This window comes from Heteronotia binoei, chromosome 3, assembly GCF_032191835.1.
Source record: "Heteronotia binoei isolate CCM8104 ecotype False Entrance Well chromosome 3, APGP_CSIRO_Hbin_v1, whole genome shotgun sequence".
Lineage (NCBI taxonomy): Eukaryota > Metazoa > Chordata > Lepidosauria > Squamata > Gekkonidae > Heteronotia > Heteronotia binoei.
In genome coordinates this window covers 166,001,695-166,025,395 of record NC_083225.1, presented here as the reverse complement: position 1 = coordinate 166,025,395, position 23,701 = coordinate 166,001,695, and the positions used below count along the sequence as shown (strand labels likewise).

At 43.5% G+C, this 23,701-nt stretch overlaps 1 protein-coding gene across 1 annotated transcript; it reads left to right on the top strand.

Annotated features, from left to right (window-relative positions):
* LOC132568732 (ATPase GET3-like) lies at positions 1–1,211 on the top strand. Its single transcript, XM_060234834.1, has one exon. It carries the CDS (start codon positions 1–3, stop codon positions 1,045–1,047), a length of 1,047 nt encoding a protein of 348 aa, XP_060090817.1. The 3' UTR covers positions 1,048–1,211.
* The last annotated feature ends 22,490 nt before the right edge of the window (positions 1,212–23,701 follow it).

Here is a 23,701-nt window from a genome sequence, read left to right as displayed (position 1 = left end):
ATGGCAACGTTGGGGTCTGGGCTGCTCACAGAGGTGGATGAGTTTGAGGACACACCTGACCTAGAGCCACTGGAGCCGACGCTGAGCAACATCATTGAACAGCAAAGTCTGAAGTGGATTTTTGTTGGAGGGAAGGGAGGTGTTGGAAAAACCACCTGCAGTTGCAGCCTAGCTGTGCAGCTTTCCAAAGTACGTGAGACTGTTCTTATCATCTCCATTGATCCTGCTCACAACATTTCAGATGCCTTTGATCAGAAATTTTCCAGGGTTCCCACCAAAGTAAAGGGCTATGACAATCTTTTTGCTATGGAGATTGATCCTAGCTTTGATGTGTCAGAGCTTCCAGATACGTTCTTTGAAGAAGATAACATGCGAAGTATGGGCGAGAAGATGATGCAGGAGGCAATGAGCATCTTCTCTGGTATTGATGAAGTCACGAGCTATGCTGAAGTGATGAGGCTGGTGAAAGGGATGGATTTCTCCGTGGTGGTTTTTGACACAGCGCCTACAGGACAAATGTTACAGCTGCTCAACTTCCCCACCATCGTGGAGCGGGGTCTAGGCCACCTGATGCAGATAAAGAACCAGATCAGGGCCTTCATATCACAGTTGTGCAACGTGCTTGGCATGGGAGACATGAATGCTGATCAGTTAGCCTCCAAGCTGGAAGAGACTCTCCTTGTCATCCGCTCAGTGAGCGAGCAATTCAAGAATCCGGAGCAAACTACATTTATCTGTGTTTGCATCCCTGAGTTCCTCTCCCTGTACGAAACAGAGCGGCTCATCCAGGAGCTGGCCAAGTGCAAGATCGAAACCCACAATATCATAGTCAATCAGTTGGTTTTCCCTGACCCAGAAAAGCCATGCAAGATGTGTGAGGCTCGGCATAAGATCCAGTCCAAATACCTTGACCAGATCGAAGACTTCTATGAAGATTTCCATATTGTAAAGCTGCCACTTCTGCCCCATGAAGTTCGAGGCACTGACAAAGTCAGCACTTTCTCAAGTCTGCTACTCGAGCCCTACAAGCCACCTGGCGCAAAATGAAGCCCTATGGACTGGGTCCCATTAATTCCCCTGTCAACCATTCCATGTGTGCCCTTCCTCACCCCTTTCCTGCTGGAACTCCTCCCCTTCCAGTAGCCTCATTTACCTCTTGCAGTTGATTGATGGGCTTGTGGTGGGGTTGGAAGAGGCAGAATTTGGAGGTCCTATTTGTTTCTTCCTTCATGCTGATACTTCATGGGACATCCTAAACCCAGTCACAGCACTGTACCTTTCTCTCACACTGACCAGCTAGCTAATTTAAAGATGGGTCATGCTTTCTCTCTGTCACTCCAGCTTCTTTTTTCGATCATCTCTTGGGGACTGAGGCCTTTTTGATTGAGGTTCCAGTCAGGTGCTTTGGTGAAACACCGTCACTCTGTTTACACCAAAGCCTTCAATCCTAATGGGAAGTATTTAAATAAACAGTTAGGACATAGTTTTCACTTCTGCTGGGAGATCTCAGCAGAGTGTGGAGGACATATGGAAGTGCTGTAGGATGTCCTTTGTTGTAGGGCAGGGGTGGCCAATGGTAGCTGTCCAGATTTTTTTTGCCTACAACTCCCATCAGCCCCAGCCAACATGGCCAATGGCTGGGGATGATGGGAGTTGTAGGCAAAAAACATCTGGAGAGCTACCGTTGGCCACCCCTGCTTTAGGGGGAGCGTAAAGCATCTTTGAACTTGCTTGAAAGCTTTGTTTTCTTAAGGCTAGGAAAGAATGAAGAATGAAGATGTCTTGTATTCTTTTCAGCTTTCCCCAGAAGTTGGTCAGAAGTGTGGATTTGTCAATGTCATGAGTCCCCAACTTTTCAGGGGCTAAACATGGTTTTCCAAGTTTCATACATCTTAAGTAAATATGAGAGACCTAACTTTAAAAAAGTGGTTAAAAGGGGAAATTGGAATTTGTGTGAATGTTCCTTTCTTCACCAACTTAAGTATGAGATTGATTAAGTTTGGTTATTTAAGAAGAAATTGCCAAGAAATCTCTCAAGTTTTGAAAGACCTGTCTGTATAACTAAATAGGTATGTGTTTGTGACAAACTATCTTTTGTTTATATTTATACACAGTTACCTCATTCCTGTTGACTGTTCACCTTCTAAGTCCTAAACCTTATACCTACCAGGCCATTTCCCCTCATAAGTACAATAAATGTTTGTCTTGAGCTAACATCAGCTTCTCATGTGCCATTATCAAACAAAGACAAAAGAAAGATTTTAGTCAGTCCCTCAAACCCCTAGACCGGGACAACACATTTAAACAGCTGGGTGGGACAGACAAAGAAGCAAAAGAAGGGGCTGCCCAGCCAAGAAGAAAAGGGAGTGTGGGGTGATTGTCATACTTCCCAAAAGAGGTGTGGTATCATTTTAAGATGTAAGGTAGACTACCTCCTCTTTCTGGAATGGATCAGTGTGAGGAATTAATTCAGAACAAAAATACTGGTCCTTATGGCTCGACATTCAGTATTATGGGGTGGGGGCAATCCTGATGTCTTCTGTACTTCTCTGCCAAGCCTCTCTTGGTGGGTTAATTGCAGGGAGTTGTAAAGTGTTTCTTGGCAACTCAGAGCCTGTATCCACTTCATTCCTAAGTTTCAGGCACCTTTTGTTGACTTCTGATTACTCTTCTTCTGCCACAAAGCCAGTGAAAGCAGGACTAGGAGAAGTGACTCAGAGGAAACAGCAGTTTATATGAATTGTGCTTCCCAGAAGCTTAAGAACACAGAGTGCTTGCAAGGCAAGCTGACGGAATAGACACAGTGTGCACATGGAAGAACCCAAGAGCCATGTGCAAGCATCCTGGAAAACAGTACCTAAAAAAAGATCCAACTGCAGCCAACACAACCCTACACCTTAGAGCTCTTTCATCCCGAGGGACATAAACAAATAAACAAAAGCAATCAGAGATTGCCAAAAACTCACGTCAGGAAAAATATATTGTCCCAATGGAGGATTCAGGATTTCAGCAGTGCCAGTTTTATGGCTGGATGGATCAAGGTTTTTTTGTTTTCAAATCTGGACTTTTCCAGTGATGTATCAGTTCCCCATGCTCAACACTCAAGTTCCATTTGAAATGAGTAGTGCCTGGCAACGGCTTGATAAAAGTGTTTTTGAACTTGACTTTCAAAGTAGCAGCAGCTTAAGATTCCCATGGCTACTAGCCATAGCGACAAAAGGGAACCTCTGTATTTAGTGGCAGCAAACTTTTGAATTCCAGTGCTAAAATGCAGCATGAAGGGAATGACCTTGGGCTTTATACCCTGTTTGTTGGCCTTCCAAGATAACTGGTTTTCCAGTGTGTGAAACAGGATGCTGGACTAGATGGAATGCTGGTCTAATCCAGCAGTGCTCTTCTTATTGTTCTAAAGAGGGGATGTAATAGAATGGAATAGATGTTACGTTTTTTACTATTTGGATTCAGGGATATTCAGTGAAACTGACTGAAAAGGGGACTCAGTGGTGACTGAAAGAAATACTATGCACAACATATATTTAATATATAGAATTCATTACCACAAGAATTGTTGGAGGTGCTGCAATGTGAATACTAAGAGTAACTTACAAACATATCAGGGGTAAGCAGCTGTCGGCGTGACTTTGGGTGAGTCATAACTGTCAGAGTTGTTCTCTCAAGAGCAGTTTCTGTCAGAGCTCTCTCAGCCCCACTTACCTCACAGGGTATCTTTTGTGGGCAGGGAGGGGAAGGGAAAGGAAATTGTAAGCCGCTCTGAGACTCCTTTGGGTAGTGAAGGGCTGGGTATAAATCCAATCTCCTTCTCCTCCTCCTCCTCATCTGAGCAATGTGTGCTTCCAATCTGGCCTTCAACAATGACCCATCTCCCAAGGACTATCCCTTCTTGTGCACATCTGTGGGCTTCCAATAAAAAACTCTTTCGCTTCATGATTCTTCCTAGTGGGAACAGCAACACTAACTCTGCCCTTGCGCCTCTCCATTGCATCTCAGTTGTGTGCAAACCAAGACAGAGCAAACAACTGAGATACACAAGGGAAGAGTTGACAACCAATTCTATGTACTGTTGGACTAGGACTGGGGAGACCAGGGTTCGAATCCCCCTCAGTCATGATTGGATGACCTTGGGCTATACCTCCAGTCAGTCTAACCTACCTCATAGTGTTTGGGGGAGGATAAAATGGGGAATGAGAGAACTGGGTGTGCTGTCCTGAAATCCTTGTAGGAGAAGTAAGACAAAAATGTATAGCTAGTTATCTGCTAAAACTTCCATTGTTTTGTATTCTGTGGACACTTGGCTTGTGCATTGAGGGATGCAAGAGGCTGTGGCCGTCAGCTCCCAGGTGGGGCCTAGAGTTCTGTTGAAATTACAACTGATTGCCAGACTACAAAGATCAGTTCCCTTGGAGAAAATGGCAGTTTCAGAGGTGCCATTTTCTCTGTGGTATACCATAGATTCTAGATGAAATGCCTCCCCAAATTCTCCCCTCCCATCCACAGCCACCGCCTTCATATCTCCAGGAATTTTTCCAACCTGGAATTGGCAACCCTATCTGAATAAGCAGGCAGAGCAACAGACATTGACCACTCCCCAGCTTAGTTCAAAATGCAGTCCCCTTTACATTATTTTGTAAACTTACAATGTAGGTAGGGTTATCAGTCTTCAGGTGATGCCTGGAGATCTCCTGGAATGATGACAGATCTCCGCGCTATAGGGATCAGAATCCCTGGAGAGGATAGAATCTACGGCATTATACCCCACTGAGGTCCTGTCTCCCCAGCTTCACTTTCCCCAGGCTCTGCCTCCATATTTGCAGAGTTTCCCAGTACAGGTTTGGAAATGGAGACTCTAAACAGAAATAAACATTTGTGAATTTGGAATGTAGACCACTACATGAGAAGCCATCCACACTGGGACTACTGCCACCTGCTGGGCTCCCTGGGGAGGACAAGGGGAGATGCTAATATCATAGTACCGGCAACGGCAAGTGGATCCCCAACTACGTATTACGTTGGCATCTCAATACCAAAGAAATCTTCAAAAACAACTTTGTATGGAATGTCACAATCAGATAGCCTTCGGCTATGTATCAGTTATATCACCTCATAGCTGAATTTACGTTTGAGATAATTATTTGACATAACTGAAGCTTCATGCCTACTACATTCTGTTCCTAGAAGCATTAAAGTTTGCCAAAATGTATCATGACCTGTTCATAGCCTTCCCAGACTTTGGCCTTTGCTGGACACACACATGCTGAACTGTTTGGTCTGTTCCTTTAGTCTGTTCCAGCAGGGCTCTTCTCATGTTCTTGCATTCTTATAATTCATATTGTGGCATCCACTCAGTTTCTTAACACAGCAAAAAGTACAGTTGAGTCAAGTTCTTCAAAAGTTAACAGAACCAATCTAATTGCCCAGAAACTAATCTGGCAGAAGCTTTTTCATATGCTAGTGAGACAGAGATAAGAGTGAAGAAACTTGGTTCTCAGGCCTTCAGCTTCACACTGATAGGCAAAAGAGAGAGTTATACAAGAATAACCTTTCCATGGTGTTACCCCTTTTAGCTATGGGTATGCATATGAAAATATCATAGGTCAAGCTAATAGCATGAACATTATTCACAACTGGCAACCCACTAGAGCAAGGGTGGCCAAAATGTGGCCCAGGAGCCACATGTGGCTCTTTTATACAGATTGTGTGACTTGTATGGCCGAGGACCTGCCTACCTGAGGGACCGTCTCTCCCCATATGAGCCCCAGAGAGCACTGAGGTCAGCTGGGAAGAACAAGCTGACCATCCCTGGGCCAAAGGAGGCGAAATTGCAGAACACCCGCGCATGGGCCTTCTCCATCGCAGCTCCATGCCTATGGAACCAGCTTCCGGAAGAGGTGCGGGCCCTTCGGAGTCTCGACCAATTCCGCAGGGCCTGCAAGACCATCCTTTTTAGGTTGGCCTTTGCAGACTGCTGACTAAGGATCGCTGAATAATGGATCCGCCAAAATGATTTGGCCTCAGTGATCTCCGCTATCATGTAAACTGACAGAATAGCGCCAGGAACATCACCGTTACTGTCAAATTATGTTAAACGTGAATTAGAGTGGTTTTAAGACAATGTTGATTTTAAAGTTTTTGTATAACTACTGTATTGTATAATTATTCTATGAATGCTGTTAGCCTGCCTCGGCGGGGAGGGCGGGATATAAATAATAATAATATTATTATTATTATTATTATTAAAGTCCCCACCACCTAGCGCTGGTGCTAGGAGTTCTGCTGCTCGAGGCAGAGCATTGTGCCATCCCGCCGCCACCCCCCCCACACACACACACAAGCTCCATTTATGGAGCTCATTGTGCACTCACACTTTGCGTGCTCGTGGCACTATGACATCACCAGAAGTGACATCATCATGCAGGGCGGCAAGTGGGGGACAAGAGAGTGACAGGTGGTGCACAAGAGTGCTGCCACACTGCCACTTTCCCCCTGCACTAGACTCTTTGGAGGCTTCCAAGAAAGCCTCTGAAGAGCATAGTACATTGTACAGCGCTCCTCCAATCCTTTCATCAAGGAAGGATCGGAGGAGCACACACTGGCCCTGCCACCACTCTGTCAACAAAGTTGGAAAAGGCATTTCTCTCTTTAAAACACTTCTTCAAGCTAAGCCAGCTGGCAGCTTAGAGAATGCATTTAAAGTTAAAGTTGCTTTCTTTCCACCCCTCCCTCCCTTTCTTCTCTCAAACACCCATTGTTCATGTCTTGCGGCTCTCAAACATCTGACATTTATTCTATGTGACTCTTAAGTTAAGCAAGTTTGACCACCCCTGCACTTGAGGAATACTGATGATTAGGAAGAAAAAGACCCATATCATCAATCCCACCACAATTTGTATCTCAAGTTATTTTATACATGGACCAACCAAACTGATGATTAGGATAGGTAATGCCGAGCAATACATGCAATACAAAACTTCATAGGAACTAGAACAACAGTCTGGCAGCACCTTAAAGACTAACAATATTTGTGGCAGGTTATGAACATTCATGAGTCACTACTCGCCTCTTCAGATACTTTTGCATTCAGATAGGTTTGTTAGTTTTTTATTATCTCTTTGTTGGCTGGATGAAAAGTCTGTGGACTAACGATGGGCCATGGGCTGTAGTTCGGGTGCTCCGGCTTGACTTATATAATAGAAAAAGGCATTCCACAATGGTCATCACAGACCAGAAAGGATGGCTGTTGCTGGAGACAGGCCTGGGAAGGCAGGAGCCAAAGGCAAGTGGACCTCAGTCAGGCTGATGAACGGGGTGGGTCTCCTGGCCTCAGCTTTCCTTCTGTTGCTACTAGAGGGAATGAGTGCGGCTGCAAGCAGTTTTACCTACTTACAGGGTGCATTGTGAATACTGTTCCCATTTTGTGTCCTCCTACAAGTGAGTTGTAGGTCCTCCTCAATTGCTGCACATGTAGTGGCCAATTAACAACAGGACCAAGATGTACATATAAAAGGACTTTCAAACTATTGGGGAAATTCACCTATATCCTAGGAGATATTTGGCTTTCTCCAAATTATGGTTTCCAGGAGCTGTTTCAGGTTTGGGAAATGGTACACAGTGGAGTGGGGGACTGAATCCTTTTTCTGCATGTTCACCATGGTTCTGATCCTAATCAGGTACTGCCGGCTCAGGAATTGAGGAGGACCTACAGCTCACATAGATTCAGGTGAGTAGCCATGTTGGTCTGAAGCAACAGAACAAAGTTTGAGTCAAGCAGCACTTTTAAGACCAACGAAGTTTTATTTAGGGTATAAACTTCCATGTACATGCACACTTCATAGGGTGAATGCATGCAAAAGCTTATACCTGGAATTAAACTTGGTGCTTAAATGTATTCTTGGTGCTTGGGGGGGGGGGTGTCCTGGCCCCACTGATGGACCTCCTGATGGTGCCTGGTTTTTTGGCCACTGTGACACAAAGTGTTGGACTGGATGTGCCATTGGCCTGATCCAACATGGCTTCTGCTATGTTCTCAAACTTTGTCTTAAAGATGCCCCTGGACTCAGACTTTGTTCCACAACTTACATGTGATTGTGTTATATTCAGGACTTTTTTTTGTTGAAAAAGCTCAGAAAGAACTCATTTGCATATTAGGCCATACCCCTGATGCCACGCCAGTGGGGCCAGCCCTGCCACTAGGCAAACTAGGCAATTGCCTAGGGTTTCTGGAGGCGCCAAATTGGGCACCCCTCATGTAACTCGGTGACATTATTAGTGCAGGGGTGTGTGCCAGAAATTAGCCTTGCCTAGGGTACCAGACAGTCTAGGGCCGGCCCAAACAGCTAGAACTGTGTCCCTGTGCGTTCCTGCTCAAAAAAAGGCCCTGGTTATATCTGACATGGTGCAGGTGGAGTGGGGGACTGAATTCCTTTTCTGCATGAGTGAAGGGGCCCAGACCCAACCTGCTTTCTCCATAATGGGTGAAGAGGCATGGATCCAGTACATAGTGATGCTTTCGCACAAATACCTTGAAAGCAGCTAGACTTCAGTATGGATCTTGTTCTTCCCACAGCTGACCCGGTGGGTTCTGAGATATTTGGCAGGACATCCTGTTACTGCCTAGTGGTATTCCTTGCTGAATAGCAGCCCATTCTTGACCTGTCGATCATTAGCAGCTGGTGTTAATGAGGTACTAATGAGACATTTTTCTCAGAGTACAGAAAACTGCCTGGTAGGCTTCTGTTCTTGGAAATGCAATTTGAATTCTAGGCATCCAGAATGTTTCTTGACATGTTTATCACCTGCGGTTATAATGCCGAATCTCAATTTATTATTAGCACCTGCAGATGACTACAGCTAGGCACGAGGTCCATTGAAGCACTGAACTGTGAGGAAAATTAATCGCTTTCATTGTGATCCGAGTTCACTTTCCAATCTGAGAAAGAAAAGAAATTTGGTTTTCTTAAGCTCCAAGGGGCTGCCAGGGCAGCAACAGGAGTAAAGGCAGTTCTTATGCAGGGAAATATAATTTTTAGCAGCTTTCCCAGACATCCATCGCTGTTTTAAAGGGATAGAATAAATGACAGCAAACTCACTGCAACAGATGTGTGTTCATTGAAATGCCCTATGGAACATGTGTACAGGTATACTCAGGGACACAGGCACTATTTTCAGAAACAGTGTTTGAAGAATTGAGTCAAATTGAGGTGACTGAATAGCAAATGTTTTGCTTATTTTTTAAAAAAAGGTGTCCAGAGGAGAACCAGGAAATTACAGGTCAGTTAGCCTAATGTTTGTCCCAGGTAAATTATTAGAAATTGTAATCGGAGATAGAATTATTAGGTACATAAAGGAACAAAACATGCTGTGGGAAAATCAGCATGGTTTCTGCAAAAGGAAGTTCTTTCAGAAACTGAACAAACATGTACTTAATGTTAAAAAGGTAAAGGTAGTCCCCTGTGCAAGCACCAGTCGTTTTGGGCTCTGGGGCCGTTTTTCCTGAGCTAAGACAAAAATGTGTGAGCCAGAGGCTAAAAAACTGTGAGCTGGCTCACACGAACTCAGGTTAGAGGGAACACTGGATGAAAAGGCACCAAGGAAGTCCAGGTTGCTATGCAGAGCCAGACAATGACAAGCCACCTCTGTTTGTTTCTTGCTTGAAAACCCTTCCAGCTCTCCACAAATTGGCTGCAACTCAACAGCACTTTCCACCATCACCACCAGTGCTATTTAATTTGTTCATAAATGATCTGGAACTGGAAATGAGCAGTGCAATGGCCAGGTCTGCAGATGACACCGTATTATATAGGACAGTGAAAAACCGGGAGGATCTTCACAAACTGAGAGAGTAAGTAACAATGTTGTAAATGATGTTCAATGTAAGTAAGACAAACACTGGAACAAAAAATAGGGTTGCCAGCTCCTCCCTGACCATTGGTGGAGGATGGGTTGCGGGGGGGAGGTAGGGTTGCCAGATCCAGGTTGGTAAACTCCTAGAGATTTGGGAATAGATCTCTGAGGAGGACAGGGACCTTAGTAAGGTACATACCTTCAAAGCACCCATTTTTTCCTGAGCAATTGCTATTTGTAGCTGTAATTCCGGGGAATCCCCAGGCCCTACCTGGACTGGCATCCGTACGGGGAAAATGTTGTATGTCACTTTGGGTCCCCATTGGGAAGGAAAGAAGATATAAATATTGCAGAATGAAATGGTAGTTTGCCTAAAGGCAACTACTCTCCGAAAACTAAGTCCTTCTCTCAGTTCACTGAACTATGTTGACTTTCAGAAACAAGAAAGGAATGCTGCAGAATTATAGATCTTCTGGTGCGCAAAACTAACTGGTATTTCCACCAAGGGTGATGTAGCTGGTTCAACACCACTAAGGACATATATACACAAACACCATGTACATTAACATGTAGATCATAGCCATTCCACAGACTTAAACTAGCAACTCTAGATCTGCTTGAGGAGCTTAAGGTTCTATAATAGGTCGTTATCTTCATTGGACACAAGCAACAATTCCCAGAATTCTTTGAGGGAAGCCATGACAGTTAAAGATCTGACCTATATGGCCCAAGCTAGCTCAGTTTCTTCAGATCTTAGAAGCTAAGCAGGGAAATCCAAGTTCAAAGAAGTCTAGGATTGCTACGCAGAGGCAGGCAACAGCAAAACATCTGTTTGTCTCTTGCCTGTAACCCCTATGGGGTCACTGTAAGTCAGCTGTGACTTGATAGCACTTTCCACCACCATGACAGTTAAAAGCGCATAAAACTGTGGTGTTGTGTAGATATATAATGTGCAATGTTATCTATTGAATACAACATCTTCTCTTTTGTTTTAAGGTTGTTCTGCTTAATTCTGTTCAGCAGAGGTTTTCTTCTAGCTAGAACTTAGTGGAAAATGCTGATCTCTTGAGGCTTGACAGGAAAATTAATGGATTTTGGAATCTGGACAAGTCATGTGCTTAAGAGGCTAATTTTGACCAACCAAGAAAGCAAAAACGATTTTCTGTGAACTATAATTTAAACATGTGGAGATATATGTGTCAGATCTTATAGGAATGTCCGTGCCTTACAGCATGATATCATCTCTGAATTTTTCAGGCCTTCAAAAAACGTCTGCCCTGAACAGCTACAGCCGTCATTCCCCCCGCCCCCCTCAGAGTTAAGTGACTGGCTTTAGACATTGTGATGACTTTGATATTTGTAATGCTATTTTCTAAAGGGTGCCATAATTTCTTTGTTACCTCATTGCATTTACTGACAGGAATCAGGAAGCTTTTAGGGACAAATTATCTCACATTCTGAGCCATCCATCAGGTAAGGCTTTTTCAAGCTCACAATGGTTCTGTGTACAAGTGCTAATCCACCAAAGAAAACAAACTTAAAGATCTTTGTATAATTTTTAACAGAACAGTTTCTCACCAACTGGAGGTCGTTCGAAATACTTTTTATACTCCTGAAATGTGTTCCAAAGCACAGCTGGTGTTGGAAATTGGTCAGGTTCATAATTGTGCATATTATAATTCTATTAAGAGGGCTTACAGCACATGGAGATGAACTAATACCTTGCTCAGTATTCTGGTCTGTTATATATCTATGTAAAAACAATGGCTCTGGAGCGCAGATCAAAAAGCCTACGAACTGGGGCCATTTTCAGATGGGCGGCCTGCAAACCCAAGAGAACCCCAAGGGCTGCAGAAAAATCTGAACCTTTTTTTAAAAAAGCCTCCTAAATTGGATCAGTCATTCTGAAAACACAGATGGTATTCCAACACAGATTTTTAAACAAACATTGAGGGGACAAAGCAACAGCAGGAGGAGGACAAGGATAAGGACCCAGGAATGGCAAAGCAGACTAGTTATACTAGGACTGTGCATGCCCTTGCAATAGATTTCATCTGCTTCTCAGCCTTTTGGAGGCTTATAGTTTGGTGTGTTGGTTGTAGGTTCATTCCCCCTCCCCCTTTTGACTCTGTTCTGTAGGACTGCCATTTGCCTACTTATAGTGGACAAACGCTCACCAGCATTTCCCAGTGGTGCTCACTGGAGTGTTGGTGGGGTAATGGGGGGAAATGGCATCTCACAATGCCGCAACATGCTGCCCATTCGAGGAATTTTCCTGATTTCTATGGGTTTTAGCATAAAGATGGGGGAAATCCAAGAGCATCATGGTGTTGTGGCACCATCACTTCTAGGTACTTAGCCAGAAGTGTCCTTGCCAAGTTGTGTGCCGCCGTGGCTTGGAGAAGACATTTAAAGAGACTGCAGTCTCTTTAAATGCCTTCTGAGTTCACTCACGAGTTTTGCTTCCACTGCGGTGGCAAGGCACAGCTTGGAGAAGGCATTTAAAGAGGAGATGCACCAGCAGTTATGCTGCAAATTTGGTGCCTCCATCTCAAAAAACAGACCCCCCTCCCCCACAAGTCCCTGGAACAATTCTCCAGGGAGCAGGAAAAAACTGGGTTTCCTGAATATTTCCCGAATTTGAATACCATACCGAATACCTGTTGGCTGCATAGGATAGGAATCACAATAATGGGTTTAAATTAAGGGCAGGAAGGTACTGATTGGATATTAGGAAAAAGTTTTTTAGTGTAAGAGTTGTTCAACAGTGGAATCAGCTACTGAGGAAGATGGTGAGCTCCCCCTCACTGGCAGTCTTTAAGCAGCAGATGAACAAACACTGGTCAGGAATGCTCTAGGCTGATCCTGCATTGAGCAGGAGGTTGGACTAGATCAGTGGTCCCCAACCTTTTTTGGCACCAGGGACCGGTTTTGTGAAAGACAATTTTTCCATGGACCGAGGTGTGTATGTGATGGTTTCGGGATGATACAATTGTGCACTTTATTTCTATTAGTTTGGTATGGTGTGGTGGTTAAGTGTGCAGACTCTTATTTGGGAGAACCGGGTTTGATTTCCCACATGCAGCTGCTAGAATGGCCTTGGGTCAGCCATAGCTCTTGTAGAGCTGTCCTTGAAAGGGCAGCTTCTGAGAGAGCTCTCTCAGCCCCACCCACTTCACAGGGTGTCTGTTGTGGGGGAGCAAGGGAAAGCAGATTGTAAGGCACTCTGAGACTCTGAAATTTGGAGTGGAGAGCAGGATATAAATCAATAATGTCATCATCATCTTCTTCTTCTTCTTACTGCATTGTAATATATAATGAAATCAAGATACAACTCACGGCCCGGTTGCTAACAGGTCACGTACCGGTACTGGTCCATGGCCGAGGGGTTGGGGACCCCTGAACTAGATGGCCTGTATGACCCATTCTAACTCTGTGATTCTATTATTCAGGAATACTGGGAAATGCTGATATTTCCAAGGTTCAATATACCCTAACCTGAAAAATATCTTGTGTGTGTTTTTGCACAAACCTAACCAGCACCTTCAGTTAAATGTCTGCAGAAGGTGCTTTGCAGTACAGCAGAATGCTGATAAGCTCTTTCAGGTAATCCAATTCCTGTTTTTCCAGAGCATTCCCAATTCTGGGGAAGAGCCTACATATGCGCACATTTGAACATGCTATCTGCAGATGTTCAAATGAATAAGTAGGCGTCAGGAGTGTGTGAATCCATTGTGTGTGAATCCGGTGTATGCATCTCTGAATATCTGTGCATCCCTCAAGGGATGACTTGCACATGCAAAGGAGCTATCGCAGGTGCAGCACTGAAGACAGAACTTTCTCCATCCATCACGGAAGACAGAACTTTTTCCATCTCACCTCCAATGCAGCACTTTCCAACAGAGTCTTTTCACATCTTACTTAACCTGGTGCAAAACGAAGTAAGCGTACATGCATGAATCAACTCCCCTGTCTCTTTGCCAAAGCCAAATTTTATTTCATCTTCTACTCTCTTTTTTTTGCTGATTTCTTCCTGAGTAAATCTGCTCTCCTTACCCATGTTTGTTGTTCTTCCTCTCACTTTCAAATTCTCTTAAGGGGCCAATTACTCTTTGATGCTCTTAAAGGCAGGCTGGATCTAAGAACTTGTCAGCTGGGTGCCTCCATAGGCACTTCACTGTGACCCTGACTTCACTGGCTGATTCTCTCTTTGCTTTACCCTTCTGTTTATAGTTACTCTGGCAAGTATGTTTGGCCCACGTGACACCGTCTGCATCAGTGCCAACATCAATATTTTGAGAGCGAGATTGTTATCAATTGTTTTACTAAACTCCAAGAATCTTTCATTGTCTGCATTCCCTTGGTCCAGTAATATTAAATCTCTTGTCACAATATGCAATCAAGATTGTCTGGCAGGATCTTTTGTTTATAAACATATGCTGTTTATTGCATAGACATTTCATGGAGGACTTTGGAGGGGGGGGGGTTCTTTGTAGTTGCTTTTTATACCATCTCTAATTATATGGAATGTATGCCATACGTTAACTTCAAGAAAGCACACATCCATGGGAAAACGTATTGCTTCCATGTGGTTCAGGCTGCTTTTCAAGTGGTTTTGTGAGCAATCATTTCCCTATAAATACGCAGTGAAAAGGGTTACCTCCCTAGTATTTATTAGTTTTGCAAGTAATTTTGCTTGCAGAGTAATTTTTGTGCTTCATCTCAGGTGCTTGTGAAATACAACTTGGATCTTTTTTTTTTTTTAGTGTAAGTCATTAACCATAAACCAATATATGTGTGTTGTTTCCTGCATCATCTACTAAATATATGGCAATAGATGAGAATATATTTTTACAATGATTATTTCAAAAATTGCTTACCCTCCTCCACTTGCGTGGTTGTTGTTGTTGGTTTTTTGCAATGGCAGTCAAGGTACTATTTTTAAAAATCTCTTGGCTATGCTTGATTTTTACATATGAACATGAACATATGAAGGTGCCTTATACTGAATCAGACCTTTGGTCCATCAAAGTCAGTATCGTCTTCTCAAACTGGCAGCGGCTCTCCAGGGTCTCAAGCTGAGGTTTTTCACACCTATTTGCCTGGACCCTTTTTTGGAGATTCCAGGGATTGAACCTGGGACCTTCTGCTTCCCAAGCAGATACTCTACCACTGAGCCACCGTCCCTCTCCCTTTACATATATTCCCAAAATGTTCACCACCATATGCAACCATCCATTCTCAGCCAGTATCATGCTGCATTTCCAGTGTCATGCCAAAATGATTTTTGCTTTCATAAAAAGATTTTGAATACCCAATTATTTATATCAACTACATTTACAGGACTGTCTTGTAGTCCTATTAGGGTTTTTTCAACTCCTGTGAAGTATTCTGTGATGACTGGATATGATATTTTGAGATCATGTTGCTTTTGAACATAGAGTAGACTTTACAGGGATGGGGCTGTCAGCAACATTGTGTTCTACTTCCAGACAATCCAAAAGAACAGTGTTTAGCTTTCTGTGGGTCTATGGTTCTCCTTCAAAGTACTGACTTTGGATGCAGCTTCTACAAATTCCTTAGAAAGTTTAACAATAACTCATGGGACATAAGACCCCAAGAGCTTCAAGGGGGAGGAATAAATTAAGAACATAAGAGAAACCATGTTGAATCAGGCCAATGGCCCATCCAGTCCAACTCTCTGTGTCACACAGTGGCCAAAACATCCAAGTGCCATCAGGAGGTTCACCAGTGGGGCCAGGACACTAGAAGCCCTCACCTTGTTGCCCCTCCCAACACCAAGAATACAGAGCATCACTGCCCCAGAGAGTTCCAACAATATGCTGTGGCTAATAGCCACTGATGGACCTCTGCTCCATATGTTTACCCAATCCCCTCTTGAAGCTGTCTATGCTTGTAGCCACCACCACCTCCTGTGGCAGTGAATTCCATGTGTTAATCACCCTTTGGGTGAAGAAGTACTTCGTTTTATCAGTTCTAACCTGACTGCTCAGCGATTTCATTGGATGTCCATGAGCCCTCGTATTGTGAGAAAGGGAGAAAAGTCCTTCTTTCTCTGCCTTCTCTATCCCATGCATAATCTTGTAAACTATCATGTCACCCCTCAGTCAATGTTTCTCCAAGCTAAAGATCCCCAAGCGTTTTAACTTTTCTTCATAGGGAAAGTGTTCCAGTCCTTTAACCATTCTAGTTGCCCTTTTAAATTGCAGTGGGGGTGTTTTAAAAACAAAATCCTCTACAGCATGCAATGCATATTGTTGTCTGCAATGATCAGTGTACATGGCAAGTATTCATGCTACATGCCACATCAACAACTGGCAACATGCTAAGTGTAACACTTAGACTAACCCTAAAGTCCTTACAGGATCCATTACCTGGTAGAATCCTGCCTGGATACTGGACACAAAAGCTTTTTCCCTGTCTCCGTCTCTAGCTGAAGAGGACAAAACTCCTTACTTCTTACTAAAGTCAGCAAGTTTGATGTACAGCCAGTTTGGCATAGTGGCTGAGAGTGCAGACTCTAATCTGGGAGAACCAGGTTTGATTCCCCACTCCTTCACATGAACCTGCTGAGTGACTTTGGGTCAGTCACAAGTTCACAGAGTTGTTCTCTCAAGAGCAGTTATCAAAAGAGCTCTCTCAGCCTCACCTACCTCACAGGGTGTCTGTTGTGGGGTGGGGGCGGGAAGGGAAGGGAAGGAGATTGTAAACTGCTCTGAGACTTCAAGTGAAGGGAGGGGTATAAGTCCAATCTCTTCCTGCTCCTCCTCCTCTTCTTCTTGGATGGAGCTATTTCAGGACTGTTAGAATAGTCTCATGTTTTCCTCTCCTGCAGTACAGGCAACTGTGCACTAGTTATCTGATGGAAATCATAACACAGTTTCATATGCATTTTAGATACTCTAAATGCAGATTTTAGATTTTAAATCTGTACAGTGAATACTGAGTTTATTTCCTTGAAACAGTAAAACAAAGAGTTTATTGGTTAGAAAAGAACTGGCATATGATGGATTAAATGTGTAGCCCTGGAACCAGACAGAAAGTCCAACTTTTTAGCATCTTCAGAAAGAAATTGAGAGAAAGTTAAGAAGAGACAACTGGAAAATGAGAGTTGAAGAAAAGTCAGTTTCAGAAATGACAGAGAATGAACAGGCTAGTGTGAAGAGTATAGAGTTATGAAATCCAGAGCTAGGTGGGAAAAAAACGGTTTCTGTAATTCAATGATTCAACTGTTCAGACACAGTTCCAGCTCACAGTTTGATACAAGAGTATTAAGATCTGATAGAACTGATCTTAATGGGTTAGAAATATGGATGAAGAAGCTTGTATGTTTACTTCTTAATCAAGCCACTTGTTCAGGTTGCTAGAACACTTTTTCATAGTAATAAGGATTAAGAAGTTTATCAGGAAAGAAACTGTTGCTTTTTATAAGAAACTAAGAATATTGCATGAACCTCCCTTCCCCTATTATCCACAGACTAGGGAATTGTGCTGAAAGTGATTTTGCCCTGAAATGGCAATGAAGCCTAGAATAAACTTGCATAACTTAGAGAAGTTGTTGCTTGCTTATTTGGGAAATGTAACATGTAGTTGATCAGTACACATGGGTCCCCCAGTGGTGCAAATAGCAGCTTCCTGCAACCACCGTAGTTTGGGGAAATGCCCTGGGGAGAGGTCTAAGGCAGCCCCCCTCTCTGTGTTCCGCTGTCCTGATTCAAATCATGCCTTGGTAGCATCCAGAAAATGTTGCTTGACTCAATCCAGGGTAACCACTGGGGAAAATATAATATAAAGGACTTGAGGGGGAGGGGCCAAGTGACAGATGGCCAGGTGGACCAATGGAAGGGGTTCATTTTATGACATGGCGATATGTATTTCCTAACAAGTAGAGTGAAGTGGAAGGATACTGTGTAGTCTAGGGCTACCAGGTGACCTGCCATAGTGGGAGACTGCCCAATGACAGCCCTTAATTCCCACAGTTGCTGGGTAGGATGGTATGGAAAAAGATGCGCCAAGAATGACTATCAAAGTGACAGTGTAATTTCACTTCTGGGGTGAACCCACAAGTAAGGCCACTGCCTTAGCACAACTTTCTAGGCTTCACCAGAAACTTGCATAAACCTAATGATGTCACTTCCTGGTTCATCATGCTATTGCTCTGAAGGTGCCCACCATCTCACCACTTCTTTAGTCTCCTGCTGGATGTCAGTCCCTGACTGGCCCCATATTGGATGTATCTCACCTTTTTTCCTCATTATATCTTTGACTTAATTTCCCTTTCTTAATTTTTTACTAAAATCAAGCCAATCTAGCACATATTCTTCCCTCTTCTCCACTTCCTCTTGTCTCTCTCACAGTTGGAATGTTAGGTTGCAGTTCCTCAAGGCAACGGCATGACTTTTTGCCTCTACATGTAAAATATACTGAGATACAGAGCAAAGTGAAAGAGGGAAGAGATGCAGAATCTTTCCTTCCTTAACATAGGGTGAGAGAGTTTGTGAGGTAAAGGTAGCCACAGCAAGTACCAGCATATCAGGGCAAAGAACAGTGAGCAAAATTTGACTCACACACTTTAGCGCTCCTCAGCATAGCAGATGACTCAGCAAAGTTTAATAGTGCCTCTTGTGTAATCTCGCATTTACTGGTACAACTGCCGTTACCTCTTATAAGTGGCCAGCTATGAATGTTGTGACTCAGTGGCTGTGCCTGAGTTGAAGAGCTTCTGCTTGGCATGCAGAAGGATCTTAGCTCAATCTGTGGCCTCGAGCAGTAGGTGACATGAAAGATGTATAGCCACCTTCAAGATGTATAGCCACAAGTATAGCCACCTTCAAGAAGGGTTTAGATAAAAATATGGAGCACAGGTCCATCAGTGGCTATTAGCCACAGTGTATGTGTGTATATAAAATTTTTTGCCACTGTGTGACACAGAGTGTTGGACTTGATGGGCCTTTGGCCTGATCCAACATGGCTTCTCTCTTATGGCAGCCTGAAACTCTGGGGAGCCACTGCCAGTCTGTGTAGACAGTGCTAATCTTCAGGGCTGGCCCTAGACTGTCTGGCACCGTAGGCAAGGCTAACTTCTGGCACACATACACACCTGTGCACTGATAACATCACCGATTCACATGGAGAGTACCCAAGTTGGCACCCTCAGAAGGCTGGTGCCCTAGGCAGTCATCTAATTTGCCTAATGGCAGGGCCGGCCCTGCTGATCTTAATGGACTGATGGTCTGACTCAGTGTAAGGCAGCTTCATGTGTGTTTCATGTGTGGGATAATCTTTGGTAGCTTTCCAGCTGCCTTGAACAATTGTAACTCCTTACATCTGAACAGACCCTTACTTGACCCCAACTACCAGATTAACCACATTCTGTTTACTATGTCTATAACTTTCTAATTATGTCTTCTACCGGTCCCTAACAATTATCTCAGCATGTGCCTGTGAAATGTTCTTCCCACTCTCCCATTGTGGGGGAAAGAAAAAAAATCTCAAGAGAATAAAAACAAGCTGTGCTTTCATCATCAAAACTGGAATGCATGCACTAGAAGATTTTCACACAAAACCTCAGGGTTTAAAAAAAAAAAAAAAAAAACTTAGATGGGGTCATATAGCACAAACTGTGGGAGCTACAGAGGATTAATAGACCAAGCCATAGAACACAGATCATGTTGAACAAAATGATGCTGAACACAACGATGCAAGGTCAACGCTGGAATGTAATTAGGCATCAGTCTCACACAGCACAAGGTTGTTTACCCACATGTGCACAGAGACAGCTGTTGCCTTCAAAACCATGCCAAAATCGAAGACTTTATTTTCAAGGGTCAAAACAATAACCACAGCGGAGTCCACAGAAAGGACTGGACAGAACTTCAAAATAAAACATTTCTGTTCTTTCTTATTTCATTTACAATTCAAACATGTCTTAGTTTTGGCAGGATAAGGAATGGAGACCAGATAGAGGACAGAGGGTGAGACCCTTTGGCCTCCACAGGCTGCTGGCCAAGTCCTGTTGCCACAGATGTTTCTCAGCCCTACCCCTCATTTGCTTTTCCATTTGGCCGTTGGGAGGGACAAATGGCTTAATTCAAGAATTGATCCCTACATAAGAACATGCACATTTCAGATTTGGAGATTAAAAATATTATCTTGGTAACCCTTTTTTTTTGGATGGGAACCCCAGGTTCTCATCTTAGTTGTAGAAAAATCTTGGAATCTTGTGGATCTTGTTTCTGGATTGATTCATCGATCTTTTAAAATTCTTGCATCCCAAGATTCTTGCTTACAAAGAATATTTATTTATTTATTTTATTTATTTATTTATATTAAGATTTATACCCCGCCCTTCTCACCTAGGTGTCTCAGGGCGGCTTACAACACAATAATTAAAACAATTTCAGTTTAAACAATTAAAATACCATTAAACCATAATTTAGTAAAAACAAGATAGAATAAAAACCGGCGGCCTATAGATACATTTTTTCATCCAGGATATTTTACATTGTCAGTTAATATCATAGGCCTGCCGGAAGAGGACTGTCTTACAGGCCCTGCGGAATTGCCCTAGATCCCGCAGGGCCCCGCACCTCTTCCGGCAGCTGGTTCCACCAATATACATAACAGGATGAGAAATCAACTGAAGAACTTTTCCATCATTATGCTGTAGACCTGCATACCTCATATACTGGCACTACAAATGATCCTCCCATAGGGCTGCCAAGTTCCCAGGTGGGGTTTCCCCTGCCCTGGAGGTGCCCATTGGGTCGGCGGGTGGATCCTCCGCTGACATCACCAGCACAATGACATCTGTCGCAGTGATGTCATCGCGCTGGCAATGTTGCATGCCAGCCATTCTAGGATCTTCCAGGAAAACTCTATGGTTACAAAACCCCACCACCACCCATTCAAACCACCATTAAACATCATATGCACAGTGAATTATGGTGCCGGAGAGAGAAGTAAGGAGAGGTTGATCTGGTAAATAAATATCCATTAACCCAAAGAATTTGTTTTAAATAGAATCTCATTAGAGTTGTCAAGGCAATAGGATGTCTTCTATTGGGGTGACTTGAGCTTTTTTGAAATTATCTGAAGCAAGTTTATTTAGAGTAAAATAACAAATTATATATATACATCTGTCATGTTCACAACTGAAACAAGTGACATTTCTGTGCATAGCAAACAGAGCTGAATTTCAGTTCAGTTAGGTGGTCATAGCTCAGTTTTCAAGCCTTTACCATGTCATTCGCTTACATTGCTCAGAAACTGTCCATTGTTATCTATGTTGAATCTCAAGTAAGCTGAACTGCACAGCTAGAACCGTTCTTGCAAAGCAAACAGACAATGAAAAACAGAAATTCTTGACTTTAGCCCAAGCAGTCCTTTCCTAGCCACACACACTAAGCAATGGGAACTCACTCAATTTCAGTTTGATAATGTTCCCTAGTAGTGTGAGGATTATAATGTTCTGCCTTCTGAGAACAACGTTTCATTCTTCCTTTGGTTCAGCAGGTACTTAACATACTTGAAAAAAGGTTTGCTCATGACTTCTAGCCAAGGTAATAATTGAGAGAACAGGAGGTTGGTGGTTTCTGAAACTTGAGAGAAGGATCTTCTTCTCCTCTGACCCAAAGCAATTTTTTATAGTGCCATCTGCACACAGGGTGTTTTACAGCAGAGGAGGACTGACTGTACCTTTCTTGGGGTTGCTTCACTTTTTTCTAAAGAGCCTTAGAAGCTGCCAATCACAAAATGGTGACTCCGCAGGAACAGCCAGTAACAACACCGTGGCTTGTATTTTAAAAATTACAGCATTTCAGAGCAGTTTGCCATGCTTGGCTGTTTTCCCAAAGCAAACTACCAGCACCCACCCAAAGTCTGATTTGTCCTGCATGGGAAAAATATACATTTACCCTATGGTTTTCTCTAGAACAGGTAAATTGCAGCTTTCAGCTACAGGGTGGGGGAGTCAATAACATGTTCCTTTCCCATCCAGAACAAGGGGTGCTTACATGCATGTGTAAAGGAGGTAATAGGAAAGGGTGCAGGAGCTGTTGTTTTCTCATCCAGAGCAAAAGTGTACATGTACATTCGTGTGTTTACTTCTCCTTCTCCTTCAATTGGGGAGAAATCGCTGTGGTAGTTTTCAAGGGAAGGTACACACCATTATGATACCTGGCTCCAGATTGCGTCTAGGGTTGCCAGGTCAGACTTGGGAAATATCTGGGGACTCTGAGGGTGGAGCCAGGAGCAAGGTTGTGACAAGTACGATTTTACTCCAAAGGGAGTTCTGGCCATCACATTTAAAGGGACCACACTCCTTTTACATGCCTTCGCTCAGTTGGAAATAATGGAAGATGGGGGCACCTTCTTTTGGGGCTCATAAAATTGTGCCTGGGCCTCAAATTCAGTGGGAGCTCACAGGAGCACAGCTACTGAACCTTTCGGAGAGTTCCACCTCCTCCTTCTGAGAGTTCTACCTCCTTATCCATTGAATAATAGGTGCAGCTGCATAACAATCCCTGGATGAGCTCCACCACCTATTTTTCTACAAACAACCCCTGATTGTGCCCATTGGTCCAATCATTTTGAAACTTTTTTGGGGGAGGGGAGTTTGAGGAAAGGCACCAGATGTTATGCTGAAAATTTTATTCCTATACCTCAAAAAACAGTCCCCTAGAGCCCCAGACACCCACGGATTGATTCTCCATTATATCCTATAGGGACCGGTCTCCATGGGTTATAATGAAGTGCCCAGCAGACATCCCCCCCCCTGCTCTCTGATAACCCTGAAACATGGAGAAGGACTCTAAACCAGGGGGGTCCCCTGCTCCCAACTGGGGATTGGCAATCCTAATTGCATTTGATATTGTATCTTTTGGACAAAAATAGGAAGAACATTGGTTCAGTTTTTCACGCATACTATTGCAGTACCATCTAAGGTACTGTATATGCACCTGATTAAGACACAAGGTGATGTCATATGAGGCTTCTGCTGAACACCTGAGCCTTGAGCCACTGATAATTCTCATAATATAATTTTCACTTGGTCCTACATTGATAACACCTTGTGTTATTATTGCAGCATTGAGCCTACACTGAAGAAGGCCAGTTGGCCAAAACACGTTGGGTCACATACGGTCCTGTTTGTGAATTCTGTACAATTTTAATTCTTATTGGGGCTACATTTGGGCCTCTAACTGTTTTTAAATAATTTTTTAATAAATATATGTATTGATGACAGTGCTTTTTTTTGGTAGAAAAAGCCCAGCAGGAGCTCATTTGCATATTAGGCCACATTGCCTGGCCTGGGAGCACGTGGCTGCTGCATGGCGGGTTGGGCCAGCCCGAGCCCTGGGCAGTCCAGGTGGAGCTCTGCTCTTGTGGGCTCCAGCAGGGAAAAAGCCCTGATTGTTGATAACCTGTATTAGTTATATTACTTGTATTATCTATATGTTAATATTCTATATGTTGATGTGCCCCATGGCACAGAGTGGTAAAGCTGCAGTACTGCAATTGAAGCCCTCTGCTCACGACTTGAGTTCGATCCCAGCAGAAGCTGGTTCAGGTAGCTGGCTCCAGGTTGATTCAGCCTTCCATCCTTCCGAGGTCGGTAAAATGAGTACCCAGCTTGTTAGGGGAGAAATGTAGATGACTGGGGAAGGCAATGGCAAACCACCCCGTAAAACGTCTGCTGTGAAAACGTTGTAAAAGCAACGTCACCCCAGAGTAAAAAATGACTGGTTTTTGGCACAGGGGACTACCTTTACCTTTAATGTTCTATATTTATTGATTTTAAGATTGGACCTCCACTTACAGC

Bases quoted from the DNA above. Each gene is read 5' to 3' on its own strand.
- LOC132568732 (XM_060234834.1), top strand. From the start codon at position 1: ATGGCAACGTTGGGGTCTGGGCTGCTCACAGAGGTGGATGAGTTTGAG.